Raw genomic sequence first — 16,884 nt, 5'->3', positions numbered from 1 at the left:
CTTTTGGGAAGTGTAATTTGTTTGGCCTTGAAAAGGCTTGTTTTGGAAATGGAATGGACATGAAATGAGTTCAGAAATTCTGTTGCTTAAGAGTTACAAAATTCTCATCTAAAACTTGGTTTAGTGGCGAATCTATCAATTCTTATCACTCACCTTCTTCTCCGTCTTGAGTGTGGCGAATTACCCTAACATAATTTATTTGTGGGGTTCCAAACTTATCAAACAAATTTTGTTAGTCCTTCTTTTTTTATTTCTTCCTTTTGGAGCTTGTGAAGGCCCATCAAAGACAGAAATGGTTAAGTTTCGTAATTTTCTTACTACTAAAGAATATCTGACGAATATTTTCCCACAGTTGCGTAGACTAATTCATATAATACATCCAGATCTTGAAAGAATCATTGCGTAGCCTATCTTTGCTATGAGAACTCATCAATTTGGTATTAGAGTCAGGCGAACCTCAGATCTCCATTAATGATTCAAACAAAAAAAGATGATATCAACAAGGAGACCTATAGAGAGCACATCGATAAGAAAAAACTCAATCCACAATGATGCTAACCATGAGGCCGATTTCTTTGGAGCGGCCACGGTAGGACCGAATCAACCAACATCCATGGGTGATGGATGAACTTAAGGGCATGTTCTAAACATTGTTGCATAGAGTTGACATAATGCAAAAGGATCACAATGAATTTAAGAAATATATCATGAACTGATTGGGTTCATCTTCTCCTCGACGACGATAGGAGTTTCAAGAAGGACCAGCATTGGGACCTCATCGAACTAATACCCCACAGGTCAAGGTGCGACATGTGAGTGTTAATGATCCCGTCTTACCTATGCCTACACATCATCCCCCACCTCCATTACAAAACCAAAGATCGGCGATGGTGGAACCCGAGAGGCATGCAACACCAGTGTGCTTCGTCGATGAGGAGGATTGGCACTTTAAGAATGAGGTTGATCCCTTTGGAGATGGTGATGGACGTGCTCGAGGATTTAGAGAAGGTGATCAACATGCATAAAAGTTTAGACTTGAACCAAGGATATTTTGCGAACTCGACAACGCTATTCGAGAGAGAACCGTATGTTTGGACTTTTTGAAATTCTAAGGTGGTGATCCAACGGATTGGGTATTTCAAGTTGAACAATATTTTGATTATCAAGGTACAGCGGAAGATGCAAAGGTCCAAATGGCAAGTTTTCACCACCAAGGAACGGCATTGCATTAGTATAGATCGATTATTCATGGTGGTAAATTTACCAGATGGGCTGATTTTTGTAAGAGGATTACACGCAGATTTGGTACGACGGCATATGAAGATTTTGCTGCCATATTAAGCAAGATGGTTTAGAGGACGATCGTATCAGAGTACCAAGCTGAGTTTGAAAGAGTTATTAGTCGTTGTGAGCCACATTGGCCCGAATAGACATTGATGAACACATTTATTTTAGGGCTGCGGGATGAGATACAAGCGGATGTTTGTGCTCTCTGTCCTACTAATCTTGAGAAAGCTTTTGAGAAGGCCGTGAGAATGGAACAAAAGTATAGGGCTCTAAAGATGGCAGTGAAAACTAATTGGGGCAACTGAGATGGCGGTTTGCACCTAGAACACCAGCTAAAAATTATACGGGTTCAAAAATAGTAGCTGCGAACACTAGATCGTGACCACCTTTGAGACCTTCTTTTGATGTTAGAGGAGGCACTAGATCCCCCGTTTGAACTCTCACACCTGCACTAGTGGAGGAGCGAAGAACGAAGGGCCTTTGCTCTCGATGTGATGAGCGTTTCACCCTCAGTCATCAGTGTTCTAAACCGATCAGGAGTGTGATACTTATTGACGGTCTTGAGAAGAATGATGAGGTTGTTGATGATGGAGAGTGTCCAGAGGAGGCTATTGAGGAGGGCGTGGAGGAAGATATCTAAGCTGAAATATCGATGCATGCATATTTAGATATTTCTATGCCGAGGACGTTACGGGTAGATGAACTCGTTACAAAGCATTGTGTGCACATCCTCATTGATTTAGAGAGTACACATAACTTTCTAGACGAGAGGTTAGTGAGGAGATTGGGTTTGGATGCCGAACCAAACATGGGATTTGACGTTGCTATTGGAGACGGCACAAAGCTAAAGGCGGAGAGCTTGTGTTGTCGGGTTAGTATACGAGTACAGGGACACGACATCATTATGGACTTGTATCCGTTGGCGTTGCGAGGAGCAGACATTGTACTTTGTGTTCAGTGGTTACATAGTTTGGGACCCATCACATTTGATTTTCGAAGCATATGAATGGAATATAAACAAGGAAACAAAGATGTGCGGCTTGATGGTGTTCGGTCTTCGCTGATTCCTGTGATGCAGCCTATGATGGGGCTGCCTTGTGCATATGATTTGGCATATCTTCTTCAATTAGGACCAGTAGGAGTTGAATTGTCTAATTTATTAGATAACTTTTCTGGACTATTAAAGGAGCCACAGAAGTCACCACCGAGGAGAGCGGCGAACCATCGCATAAAGATTGTACCCGGGGCTGCATCGACGAATGTGAGGCGATATCGGTATCCATATGTGCAAAAAGAAATTATCTCATAGATGGTAACCGAGATGTTGGAGCAAGGCCTCATTCATAGCTCGTACTCATCTCCCGTGCTATTGGTGCGAAAAAAAGACGGGACATGGCGTTTTTGTATCGACTATCGGGCACTAAATGCTATTATTGTCAAGGACCGGTATCCCATTCCGGTTATAAAGGAGCTGTTGGACGAGCTAGCAGGGGTGATCATATTCAGCAAACTTGACTTGAGAGTCGGGTATCATTAAATTAGAGTTCACCCGGCAAATGTGCATAAAACTGCATTTCGAACTCTGGATGGGCATTACAAATTTCGGGTGATGCCTTTTTGTCTCACTAATGTTCTAGCTACCTTTCAGGGCCTCATGAATGATATATTTTGTCCTCTATTGCGAAGGTATGTCTTATTATATTTTTGACGACATTTTGGTGTATAGTAGGAATGAATTGGAGCATTAGCAGCATTTGGAGGATGTGCTGAATTTGTTGAAGCAAAACTAATTAAAGATCAAGAAGTCCAAGTGCCTATGGGGAGTACCAAAAGTGGAATATTTAGGCCACATCATTTTAGCGGATGATGTAGCGGCGGATCCTCAAAAGGTTGCATGTATGACTGCTTGGCCAATTCATACTACTACCATATAATTGAGAGGATTTTTAAGGCTGACCGGATATTTTCGTCGATTCAACGCCTGATATGGCAAGATCGTTGCTCCTCTCACTTATTTGTTGAAGAAAGACTTTTTTAGATGGACGGATGAAGCCACTACAACCTTTGAAAAACTAAAAATAACAATGACGACAGCACCCATTTTAGCGCTACCGGACTTCACTAAAGAGTTTATTGTAGAATGTGATGCGTCGAGTGTTAGCATAGGAGCTGTATTAATGCAAGAAGGACATCCCATTGTCTATCTTAGTAAGGCTTTATCTAAAAAATCTCAGCAATTGCCAACTTATGAGAGAGAGATGTTGGCAATTTTACATGCGATAACAAAGTGAAGACCTTATTTGATCGATAGACGATTCATTATCCGAACTGATCAAAGGGGCCTTCCATACTTAATGGGACAGCGTATACACACTCCGGCATAGCAAAGATGGGTCATAAAATTGCTGGGATATGATTATGAAATTTAATACAAGAAAGGAATGGAAAATAGAACAGCGGATGCACTATCGCGCTAACCCGATACCGCCGAGCTTGCAGCTTATTCTTCTCCTACCTTTCCCTTCCTTGAGGAGCTGAGGTATGCATGTACATCTGATCCAGATATTTTGAGATTATTGTAGGAGGTGATGGATGATTTGGAGCGCCATCCAGAGTTGGAGAATCGAGACGGTTTGCTGTTGGATCGCGGATGCATTCGGGTGCCTGCAAATGATGGATTGCGACAGAAATTATTGGAGCACTTTCACCAAACTCTAGAGGCTAGTCATAAAGGTGTCTTGAGGACTTATAGGAGGATATCTCAGAGTCGCACATGGCTAGGATTGAGGCGGGATGTGAGGAGTTTTGTCCGTGCTTACGAAGTCTGTCAAAGGGCTAAGGCAACCACATTGAAACCAGTTGGATTAATATAGCCTTTACCTATACTGGATCATGTTTGGGAGGACATTTCGATAGATTTCATAGAGGGTCTTCCACTGGTACGTGGTTATTCCGTTATCTTTGTAGTGGTTGATAGATTTAGCAAGTATGCGCATTTTTCGGCATTGTCACATCCGTTTTCAACCAAGTCGGTGACTGAAATTTTTGTTAGATATGCTGCTCGATTACATGGCATGCCACGCACGATTATCTTCGATTGTGATCGTATATTTATGAGTGACTTTTGGACTGAGTTTTTTAGATTGTAGGGGACTCGATTAAAAAACCGAGGTGGTCAATCGAGGCATTGAGCAGTATTTGAGATGCTTTGTTGGAGAGATACCGAGACGATGGTTGGAGTTCTTACTGTGGGCGGAGTGGTCTTCTTGTAATGCCCCCGCCTAGCACGGGCACGTGCACGCCCACGTGCCCACACAGCACGCGCGGCGCACGCGACAGGACAGGCGGGGCCCGTCATGCACAGATACACTTCTGTGCACATACAATTATGACATTATCAAATAATACCTACTAACACATTCATACTCACATAATCTAATACCAAATATATCATATTATCAACCAAACAAATCTATTAAAATATGAATATCCAAGTCCATAATGATATACACTAGACCACTACCGAATCTGGCAGGACCCACACAGGCCACAACAAACCATCAAGATATAATTAAACAACTGTTACACAAGTGCATTATAATCTGACATGGACTATACAAATCATCATCTGATACAATAAAGTACAAATATCAAATAATGGTACAACTCAATATCTGGTTAAACTATCTTTTATACCATCTCACATCTATAGCTCACCTCATCCTCGCTCTATAATATCTCCTCAAGATATCTCAAGTCGCTATCACGTACCACATGTCTAAAGGGGTTAGAAAAGAAATAAATAAAGTCATGAGCAAAAGGCTCAGTGAATAGGCCTTACCCGAATTAGTGATGCCAAACAAAGAGTAAATCATGTATTAGATAATATGAATCAGAAAGAGCATTATGTCATGAATGAATATATCCTCAATAATATATAAATGAAAAGTAGATAACATGTCATAACTGATAAAAGTATATAATCCTTGATAATTAGTAAACAAATGTCCATAACATACTATCATTATAACTCTCTCTCAAATATGACATATGATGCATGCCGACCATGACCATGTTATGATATCAATGCAACAATATATGATGTATATTGACCACTCGATAATCAGGTAATCAGATGATAATGCAATCATATGCAATTTCTCAATATCTCAATCATCCACCAAGCGCGTCCTAACCCTTGTGCCCACTCGGGCATCCTCAAGCTTTCTATCAACTATCCTATCAATTATATTTCATGCTTTCCTTCTAAATGACAGATCATATGCATATATTCAATAAGATAACAAGTCAATGCATAATAAAAATTTAGGTGGAATAGGAATCAAGAGAAAAAATAATGCAATGCAATCTCGAATCATACATCTATTATATGCATACTCATGCTAGTCTATCAGACGCATACTTATGCTAAAGATCATCTGAACATAACATCATAACAGTATAATCATCTCTCATCATCTCTATTTATCATCATCATACTCATATCCAATATCAACCTAATTAGATGCATAATAAAAATATGCTCGACTGTAATCATATCTAGATAAAGTCATATAATCATGCTGGAGGCCAAAACATGCATGTACAATAATATATAATATAACCTAATTTGATAAAGGCGTCTAGGGGATAAGACTACTCACCGCCACTGCAAATACCAAATAACTACTCGTTCACGCTGTTACGACAACAATCAAGCCTCAATAGCTAAGTCCACGGGGTCTCAAATAGGGGGGTCGAAATCTGAAATTATTTATAACAAATAATGTCAGCCTTTCTATTAATTAAAATTAACCCATCAAAAAGATAGTTTCTTGTTGTAATTATGCACCCTTCATTTCTATATTTGTTTGTTATTTATTAACCCTAATTATATAATTTAATAGAGTATTTAAAACATAATTATATGCATATTATTCTCCTTGATAATTAAGAAAATAAGAATTAAGTTACTGTAAATAATTACGTAAGAATATACGTACATAACCATAATAATTACTATTATCTACCTAGGATTAAAATAGTAATTTATGTTGCAGGTATTTTGCTAAACATGATATAATTAGAATTATTTACTAACTATGATATAATTATATTTAATTTATACAAATTAAATACATTAAATTAACTAAACTAATTGAATAATTAATAACATAATCAGATATAATTAAAAAAATCAATAATATGCACATATATATATAAACTATACATAGTGCTAGGCTCAGCCCAGCACCATGCACAGTATGGTGCTGGGCTGAGCCTAGCACCACTTGCAGGGTGTAGTCTAAGAGGAAAGAAGGGAAGGAGGAGGAGAGGAAGAAGAAGAAGAAGAAGAAGAAAAAGAAGAAGAAGAAGAAGAAAAGGGGAAGAGGGTTGGGCCGCAGGGGAGGGGTACGGCCGCTGGTGGCCACTTAGCGGCCGGCCTCTCGCCAGTGGCTCACACCTCCGGCGTCTCGAACGACAACTAACAAAGAGGAAGAGCAAGAGAGAGAGAGAAAGAGAGAGAGAGAGAGGAGAGAGAGGCTCACCGGTAGGCCAAAAGGCCAACGATGACTTTTCCTGGTGCTGGTAACTGCTGGTGCACTAGAGGGAGAGAGAGAGTGAGCTAGAGAGAGAGAGAGAGAGAGAATGCGAGGAAGAGAGATAAAGAATATTAGAGAGCTAAAGAGCGAGTCACGCGGCGACGGCGGAGTGGCCGATAGGCTGGGTCTCACCTCCACGCGTTGTCACGGCATGGAGAAGAGTGGATCGATGGAGGTGCGTGGCACCCCCACTACACCACAGCATGCTTGGCATGCTGGGCACGAGGCCGGCCATAGCGTGGCCAGTCGGGTCGTGCCCAACAAGCTTTAATAGTAGTTTTTTTCTTTTAACCCTACTTGGGTTATTACACTTATAACATCGCCTACCATAACAGCATTGGCATGACTCCATTTGAGGTGGTGTATAGACGCACGGCTCCGACATTACGCACTTATGATCTAGTGGTATCTGCAGATCGAACGAACGGATGTGGTCTTAGCATTGATGGATAGAGACGCTACATTGAGGAGGTTGTGTACTCATCTTAAACTTGCTCAAAACCTCATGAAACAAGTTTATGATCATACTTATAGGGAGCAGAAATTTGACATCGGCAGTTGGGTATCGTTGGATCAGTTCTACAGGAGCCATTGGAGGAGATAGAGATTGTAGAGCCAGTTCGTGTACTTACTAGACGTCGACGATGACATGATATCAGATTGGAGATGGAGATTTTAGTTGAGTGGCTTGGCAAGCCATCTGATGAGGCGACATAGGAGTTGGAGATTAATATCTTGGAGCGTTTCCTTGACTTTTCACCTTGAGGGCAAGGTGGGGGAAACGTGGTGGGCTGATACGCTTAGTTAGGATCTATTTATTTTTATTAAAATAAAATTCCTGTAGGTCGCATTCGAACGCAAGAAGGGTTGCATTTGAATGCCTACATCATGTTCGCAAATATAGAGAACGCATATTGTGCGTTCGAATGCGGTCGGGCGAGTTCTAACGCCCGCATTCGAACATTCGAACGCCTGCATCGCGTTGGCACATATAGAGATGGAACTTTTGAGTGCGTTTGAACACGATCGGGCGTGTTCGAACGCGATCGATGGGAATCTTCTAGAATTAGGGTTTCATATTGTTTTAGGACTTGTTAGCTAGCCTCTATAAATATGTGGATGGTAGCCAACTTTATTATGCTATTGGATTATTGATTTCTTGCCTTCTATCTTCTCTCTAGACTCTCTCCCTCCTCCTTCTTCACCATCCTTCCATATCTATTGTTGGCAAGGTTTCTCGTAACTCTAATCTCTCTCGATTGTCGAGCCACCCATCTTCTTTGGAATCTCGACCACTTTGTTCCCTTCGTCTACTTCTCTTTATCACATCCATAATCCACCTTCATCTCCATACACATCCATAACCCTAACATTCACTCCACCCGTCACCACCACCATCACCCACGTTATTTCATATTTTCGTCCTTGTTTTAGTTCGAATATGTGAAGGGCGTAAATACGTAAGTTATAGACCAGGAAGTTACGGATCTAACTTATTTAGTTTCGTAATTTTCTAACTACCAGAAAATATCTAATGAATATTTTTCTACGATTGTGCTGATTGATTCCTGTAATACATCCAGATCTTGAAAGAATCGTTGCATAACCTAACTTTGGTACGAGAATCCATCACTTAGTCAGACCGAACCGAGTACATAGGGCGGATGCAAACTCATCTTAAGACTGATGTGCCTCATGTTGGGTCATTGGCTTCTAGTTTTGGGCCAATTACTCGTTCTAAGTCCAAGGCTTTCCAAACTACTCTTGAACAACTCCTTGTAGAGAAAATGGACAGTATAGAAGACTTGGCAAAGAACGAAGAGGAAATCAAGTATAAAGGGACCACTTTGCTTATTTGTGAAAGTAACTAACTTGGGTTACATTTGTGCATGATTCAGCCCATTTTAGAATCAAAAGAATATGGATAAGTTTCTAACTTCATTCATGTTTTAGTGTCTTTTTAGTTCCTTTGACTTTGTATGTGCGCTAGTCATTTATTATTATTTAGTGGCCATTTATTATCTTTTAGAAAGTGTAATTTGTTTGGCCTTGAAAAGGCTTGTTTTAGAAATGGAATGGACATGAAATGAGTTCAGAAATTCTCTTGCTTAAGAGTTCCGAAATTCTCATCTAAACCTTGGTTTAGTGGCGAATCTATCAATTCTCATCACTCACCTTCTTCTCCTTCTTGAGTGTTGCTAATTACCCTAACAGAATTTATTTGTGGCGTTCCAAACTTATCAAACAAATGCTGTTAGTCCTTCTCTTTTTATTTCTTGCTTTTGGAGCTTGTGAAGCCCCAAACTTTTTATTTCTTCCTTTTAAAGAGAGAATCACCTAATATTTAGATGGATCTTATAGTTTGGTAAATTTTTTTTAACATATACTTATTAGTTCATGCAATATTAGATATAGCAATATGTTTTTGCCTGATATTAAAGGTCCTAATTTATTTACTACTACTCATGAGGGCTATACAAATTATGAAGCACAATTTTCTTCTGTCTTCTCATCAACTTAGAAACTATAAGATAATATTTGATCTTCTTTTACTATTATAAAATACACTATATATATATATATATTTATGCATAACTTTTAAATTATATTACAAAATTTAAAGGTATTTGTAGTATTTTAATTATTCACTAGTGAATTGTAGTTTGCATGCAAGTTGGATCAATTGCAAATTAGTTGTAGCACGTGGGATGCTAATGAGTCATGACCTATCATCTAATGTTGGAGGAGTGCTACTATGACCATAATTTTGGAAAGTAAGTATCGATATAGCAATGATAAAAAGTGAGCCATTTATTAGATAATATGGATGATTTAAAACTATCGATGATGCTATCAATTCCTCTCTTACTTGGCCATTTGCATATGTAATTATACTAAATCCTTTCATTGTTTTATTTCTTATATTAAAAAATTTACATAACTAAAGATGAGTTGTCATCTACTTTTTATAGGTTGATTACGTATAATGCATAATAATGACCACTTATATCGATGGACATTAATTTCTATCTATTACTCTCTCTTTTGTTTTATTTTAGACATGTCGAAAAAAACTAAAATACTTCTAGCAAATTATGTATTTTTTTATATATAATATAGACATTTAAACTTGATACACTATGTGAATTATTAAATATTTGCAATATAAGTTATGTTTTGGAGGTACCATATATTGTGTGAGATATTTTTATTTTGGATGTAATCAAATTGGATAAATATGTTAAATAAGAGCATATGGAAATATATTGCTCTAATGTTTAATTGTATTTACTTTTACAAAATGACTATAGGTAATTATAAATTCTAATATAATCATAAAATAATCTTTTTTATTGCCTAATGGATAATATTATAAGTAGCATATATATTTTGCTAAGAAATTCAAATTTTTAATAACAAATATAGTTGCCACTAAACAATTTTTAGTGATAAATGATATTTGCTACTATAAATTCTTTGCTATTTTATAAATTAGTGATGGATTATGATCATCACTATACAATCTATCTATAATAGCAAATATATTTGTTACTATAAATTATAATTTTAGTATTGAATGTTTATTTTGCTACTAAGATTTAGCGACAGCATTAAGGAAAAGATGAATATGAGATAATTTATTCTACAAGATCATCTTATTTATGATATTAGAGGAACTATTAAAATGACAAAAACATAGTTTAAAATGCTTTATTTCAATTAGAAGTAAGGGGAAGAGCCTAAAATTAGAGGAAATAAAAGAAAACGTCAAAGAATTCCATCCAATTAGTATACCACCTGAAGAGCAAGAGGAGATTCCAATCCTAATTGCCAATCAAATGCCCTCTAATAGAGCAAACAATGCATTGATGATCAAATTTAATCTCTTATAATCATAGCACAGAGAATATATAATATAAAATGACATTCTTAACATGTTTATGCATGAAGAAATGATAGCACTCCATAAATGAAGAGTTGGTGCAGAAAAAATAGAGTGAAATAATGCTCTAGATTATCTACCAAAATCTCCCCCTTAATCATTGTCGTACATTAAATTAGGAATCCTCCTTCAATATTCTCGGATGACTAATAAGGCAAAACTTCATCCAAAGGGATGGTTTTTAAATCTAGAAGAACTTCTCTTCACCACATGACCCAATGCTCTACGAAGTACTTGAATTAAAATTTAATTGCGTGTAGAATAGCCATATGCAAGTAGCCATTAATCTTGATTTGAATCTTGAAAGAAATATCAACTAACATTTACCTTTTTCCGAATCAAGGGAGAGGTCATCACAAGGTATAATTGCATTAAGGGACATGTAGTATAAAATCTCATTTAAAGCAAATGAGCTAATAATGTTTTTGACATAAGATTCATTCCAATATGATTTGGAAGACGAACTAGATTAGAGGTCACATGATCTAAGAATGAAGTTATCTCAGAAATAGAATGAACACATTTCTTTACATTATCCCCAAGAGAGTCTCTATAAAAAAGAACTAGACTAAGCTACTTCATCACCTCCCAATTGTTTCTTTGTTAAGAGTTCGCATTAGACTCCTATTCAAATATTACACTCCTCTAAACTCTAAACTCATCTTATTATTTTTCTTAATTTGTTATATGACATGATCTTACAAGATATAGATGTGTGAAGCTCCAAAGTTTGGTATTAGATTGTTCATAATCTAAATAATGTAGTTTGGTAGAGGAGAGAAGAAAGATGAATAAAAGGTAGCAATTGACTCTCTATTCTAGGGCTATCATAGGCAATGATTAAGAAAATATTGACAAAAGTGGCACTATTGGAGGGTGAGGAATGTTGGGAAGGAGACATACATGTGTGTCTCTATGGATATGCTGCTATCATTATTATTTATATTCAATTTAAATTCTCATGTAAGTAGAAAATTAAGCCAATCATATTATAAATATAAAAGAGAATACATTTTTAAGAAAGTCTTTATATGAGTGATTTCATTCAAATTCAAAGTAATAATTCTGACCCAAAATTGGATCATTTCATTCCTTACAAACTTGATTTTGAATAATTAGAATAGCAAACTTATGAGCCATAGCGTTATTACACCTGCTCATAAAATAAACCTTAATTTAGGGATACAAAGACATCTAGCTAGAGCATTCCTAAACTATTGAGAAGATAGTCTAGTTGATTCCTAAAAACGTGAGAGCTTCCCCTTAAAATGTGTGCTATCATATTAGTCAAGAAAAATATCTTTATCGAGACAAAATTGATTACAGTGATTACATATAAAGATGCTGATCTCCTCCCACAACTATTCCACCTCACCACGAGCCAACAGGAAACTAATAAGATCACAATTTTAAGGGCTAATAGTAGTCTTATCAATATTGTGTAGAGCAAGACTATGGGGTTTAGGGTACAATTCAAGCAAACAATAATTAGAGAGATGCTCAACATTATCCATTACCCCCATTGGAGAGGGCTCAAAATTTTCGGGAGACTACTATTTCTCTCGCCTTCCAAATACACCACATGATGCTGGATGGGTCATAAACATAATTAATACTTGCTATCTTTCAATGTATTATATACTTGTGCCTTGGCCTAATTAATAATCACCATCATCATTTTAAGTATTCCACTCTTGCTGCTATTATGTAGACTAGTGACCATGGTCTTCTTATGTATTATACTCTTAATAAGAAAAATAAATTTACAGTGACACTACATGTTGCGTCTACTTGGGAATCCCATGAACCATGGTGAAGCGTAGACTCCAACCCTCGCAAATTCCCACCCAACCGACACCACTTCTTGTCCGTTTCTATTAAACTCCTCCATCTATAACTATCCGACTACCCACTTTATCCACAATTCCACACCAACGTCGAATACCATGCCCCCCTTATTGTTCTTCCTCCTCCTCCTATTACCCCCATCTCCGACTTATTCGAGCCCTACTATTCCCACCCCGCTCTCCACGAACTCGCGATGGGTCGTCGATGCGAGCGGGAGACGAGTCAAGCTCGCGTGCGTGAACTGGGCGGCGCACTTGGAGCCGGCGGCGGCGGAGGGGCTCGGGAAGCAGCCGTTGGACGCCATCTCGAAGCGAATCGTCTCCATGGGATTCAACTGCGTTCGACTCACTTGGCCGCTCTACTTGCTGACAAATGACTCGCTCGGATCGCTCACGGTTCGTGCCTCGCTGAGTCGACTCGGGCTGTTCGAGTCCGTCGCCGGAGTTCGTGTCAACAACCCCGAGCTGCTGGATCTCACACTCGTCCAGGCGTTTCAGGTTAGAAGTAAGCCCAATCGTTTGGCAATTATTGGTTTAATAATTTCTGGATGGTGGAAATATACGGGTTTATAATTTGCATCTGAAATAGAACAGAGAAATGTGTTGGAGAGTTGATTCTTTGTAAATGTTAGCTGGAGATTCAACAGATTCGAGGGACATAGGATCACTGATATGAGAACACTTCGGGTATGAAGAGTACAACTTGTGGTATGTAGTAAGAACTTGGAGGTAAGCTCAGAAACCAAACAAAAATGGACTAAGTTTTTGCACAGGGAATATTCAGAGGAGGATTCTGAATCATTCTTGCTGATAAAAGTTGTATCTTGCAAAGAGAAGACATTGTTCATATAATTCCTCTGTTTGTAATAGTAAATAAGCCAAACATCAACCTCTAAACTACAACATTAAAAAGAAACAAAGAAACTAGGAAATATCGGAAAGAGAAGGTAATTGTTAAATCATTTGTATTTTATGTTCTCTTTTTAAAGGGTGAATGCTGGGTAAATAGCCTAATTTTAGTTTGCATACATCCATTTGAAACTTCTTTTGGCTTCTTATTTTCAGAAAAGAAGATTGCATCTGTTTATTTTATATACTTTTCCTTCAAGTTTCTCCAAAGTGATAAGAAATGAAACTTAGCATGCAACAAGGAGCTTTTGATAGAATCGTCATTTAGAGATATTGTTCTTTTTCATGCATAACTCATTTTTCCTTCTATGGCCAAAGATTAACAACTGCTAAAGTGCCATTTGTTCTTCACTAAGTTATAATTCAGTTATGCTTAACAATAGAAAATTTCAAATCTTTTAAGGGAATTTCAACCGCTTTTATGATCTTCATATATGTTCTAAGATTGTGGTATATGTGCTTGTATATGTTTCTGGATGTGCATATATGGTTCCTTGCCTTTTCACCATCCTTCAGTGGATAGAATGATTTAGACCTTTCTATTGTCTCCTTTCAACTAGATCTTCAACTAAATGATAGTCATATGGATACAATTTCCTATACTCTATATATCTTGAACTGTTCATCTTAGATTTCTTCCTAGTTTGGAGGGTATTACCATGGTTCGCCGGATCGGCCAAACCCCATCCCAATTCAGGCCCGATCCAAACTCTCTCTCTCTTCTCACTCTCTCTTACTCTCTTTTTTTTCTTTCACTTTTTTTTCTTTTTTTCTCTTCTTATTATATAACCATTGTTTCTCTTACGGAGATATCTAGCTATGGCGAGCTCCGATAAACTCTAGCGAACTCTGACAAACTCTGGTATATAATTTTTTAATTTATTGCTTTATTTCTCTCTCAATTTTTTTTCATGTCTTCCACTCTCTCCTTTCTTCTTCTTCTTCTTCTTCTTCTTCTTCTTTTATTGCACCATGGTTTTTCTTTTTTTTGTTTGATTTTCTTCCACTCACTCTTTTTCTAATCTTTTCTTCTTTTCAATTTTTATTGCACCATAGTTTTTCTTTTTTTATTTTCTTATTTTTGGTAAACTTTTTTCTAAATTTTTAGAAGTTTTTCTGTATTTATAAATAATATTTATAATTTTACGTAATTAAAAAGTTCGATCCGATTCAGGCGACTGATACGGTCGATATGTATTGTTTTTTCGAAAGACCGATCTCTATTTCGATTTTTCAAACCTTGGGTATTACTTGGTTGGTGATAAAGGCTTGCTCCATGCGCTCTACTATTGTGGATTTGAGTCAGGGAAATAAATCAATAATGTTTCCATGGCATGGGTAAGGCTTTATACATCTTGCTTGCCCAAACCTGGGATATCTTAGTCAATTGGTTCCTTTAATTCTCTATCTATCTGAATTAGTTATGAACATAAATGCTTTCTACTATGACCTCGTGCATCCAATTATATATTCTCCTGCTCCCAGCCACTACATATGGTCATACTATTTGATCCATTGACGAACACATACAACAAAACCCTGTGGTTAGGTTCTCATTGTTCTAGTTTATAAAGCAAAGCAAGTTGCTGCATATATGGTACTATATTTATGTTGGACTTAAAATATGTGGCAGGCAGTAGTATCAAATTTGGCTAGCAACAAAATCATGGTCATACTGGACAACCAAATAACCAGGCCTGGATGGTGCTGCAGTAAGCTTGATGAGAATGGATTCTTTGGAGACAAGTATTTTGACCCTGATGAATGGTTGAAAGGGCTAACAATGATGGCAACAATGTTTAATAGTTCAACTAGTGTGGTTGGCATGAGCTTAAGGAATGAGCTGCGAGGGCCAAAGCAAAATATTAGTGTGTGGTACAGGTATGCATCCAAAAGAGTTCTTTCATACATGCCATGAAACAATTTAGTGATACACGGTGTAATTCTTGTAACAACTTAGGTATATGCAAAAGGGCGCTGAGGCGGTACATGCAGCAAATCCTAATCTCCTCGTTATTCTATCAGGCCTAGATTATGACAAAGACCTTGGCTTCCTGCATAACAATAAGATGAACTTATCATTTACAGGGAAGGTTGTCTTTGAGCTACACTGGTACGGGTTCTCAGATGGTGGTGACTGGAAGAATGGAAATCTCAATGACGTATGTGGAATGGTAGTGGATAACATAATGAGGAAAGGAGGTTTCTTACTTGAACAAGGTTGGCCGTTGTTCCTTTCTGAGTTTGGAATAGACCAAGGAGGTGCAAATATTGCTGACAACCGTTTTCTCAGCTGCTTTCTCAGTGTGGCAGCTGAGCTGGATCTGGATTGGGCTGTTTGGGCATTGCAAGGAAGCTATTATATCCGAGAAGGGCAATTGAATTATGATGAGACATATGGTATTCTCAGTTGGGACTGGTGTAAGGCCAGGAGCCCCATTTTTCTCCAGAGAGTTACTGCTCTGCAATCCCCTTTGCAAGGTTTGGTACTTAACCTGGTTCCAGTGTAATTTTTTAATTGGTGACATATGATTATAATGATCACCTCTTAGATACTTGAAAAGTAGTAATATAAAAAGTTATCTGGTAACTAGTATTGATGATGGTTGTTTTGGCCAACTATAGTAACAGTGTGAATTTGTCTGTGATGCAGGTCCTGGCCTATCGAACATTTCGCCGTACAATTTGATTTTCCATCCTTTAACAGGACTTTGTGTCTTGATGAAGTCTCCGTCCAAGCCTCTTGAGTTGGGTATGTGTGCAGAATCAAACGCATGGAACTACACATCAGAGCATAAGGTAGTCCTGAAAGGAACAGACTACTGCTTGGAGACAGAAGATGTGGGCAAGCCTGCAAAGCTTGGAACAAGCTGTGAAAAATCCAATTCAGAGTGGAAGCTGATATCTGACTCAAGGATGCATCTTTCGACTAAGCTTCCCAACAACGGTAGCACATTATGCTTGGATGTTGGTCTTGATGGCATCGTTGTGACAAATTTGTGCAAGTGCCTCAGCCTAGATGAAACATGCACTCCTGAGAGCCAGTGGTTTAAAATTATTAGTAGCAATATAGATATAGCTGGTCAAGGCTCCAATATGGAATTGCCATTTCAAGAAGGCTGGGCTAAGAATGCCGTTCTCCCAGAAGAGAAGAGTCTCCCTAAGTATAAAAGATAGGTCCATGATTCTAAAGTACACCTTATTCTTTTCATTGTATTATTTGAAATGCATCAGTTTTAGGTTGTATATGTTGATAAAGAAAGGAGAAAATCACAAGATCCCACTTCTATTGTCA

The 16,884-nt window shown here is 37.8% G+C and overlaps 1 protein-coding gene across 1 annotated transcript; it reads left to right on the top strand.

Moving 5' to 3' along the window:
- The first annotated feature begins 12,746 nt into the window (after positions 1-12,746).
- Positions 12,747-16,884, top strand: LOC140764604 (glycosyl hydrolase 5 family protein-like). Its single transcript, XM_073103253.1, has 4 exons — positions 12,747-13,178; positions 15,223-15,470; positions 15,550-16,070; positions 16,243-16,884. The coding sequence occupies exons 1-4, from the start codon at positions 12,780-12,782 to the stop codon at positions 16,764-16,766; spliced, it is 1,692 nt and encodes a 563-aa protein (XP_072959354.1). The 5' UTR covers positions 12,747-12,779; the 3' UTR covers positions 16,767-16,884.

The sequence above is a fragment of the Typha angustifolia genome, chromosome 1, assembly GCF_048772165.1.
Source record: "Typha angustifolia cultivar Huaian chromosome 1, ASM4877216v1, whole genome shotgun sequence".
Taxonomy (NCBI): domain Eukaryota; kingdom Viridiplantae; phylum Streptophyta; class Magnoliopsida; order Poales; family Typhaceae; genus Typha; species Typha angustifolia.
The sequence above is the reverse complement of the archived record's forward strand: the minus strand, read 5'-3'. Positions and strand labels throughout refer to the sequence as shown.

Coding starts and splice junctions, on each gene's coding strand:
- LOC140764604 (XM_073103253.1), top strand. CDS start 12,780: ATGCCCCCCTTATTGTTCTTCCTCCTCCTCCTATTACCCCCATCTCCG. Junction 13,179..15,222: donor CACTCGTCCAGGCGTTTCAG/GTTAGAAGTAAG, acceptor AATATGTGGCAG/GCAGTAGTATCAAATTTGGC. Junction 15,471..15,549: donor AATATTAGTGTGTGGTACAG/GTATGCATCCAA, acceptor GTAACAACTTAG/GTATATGCAAAAGGGCGCTG.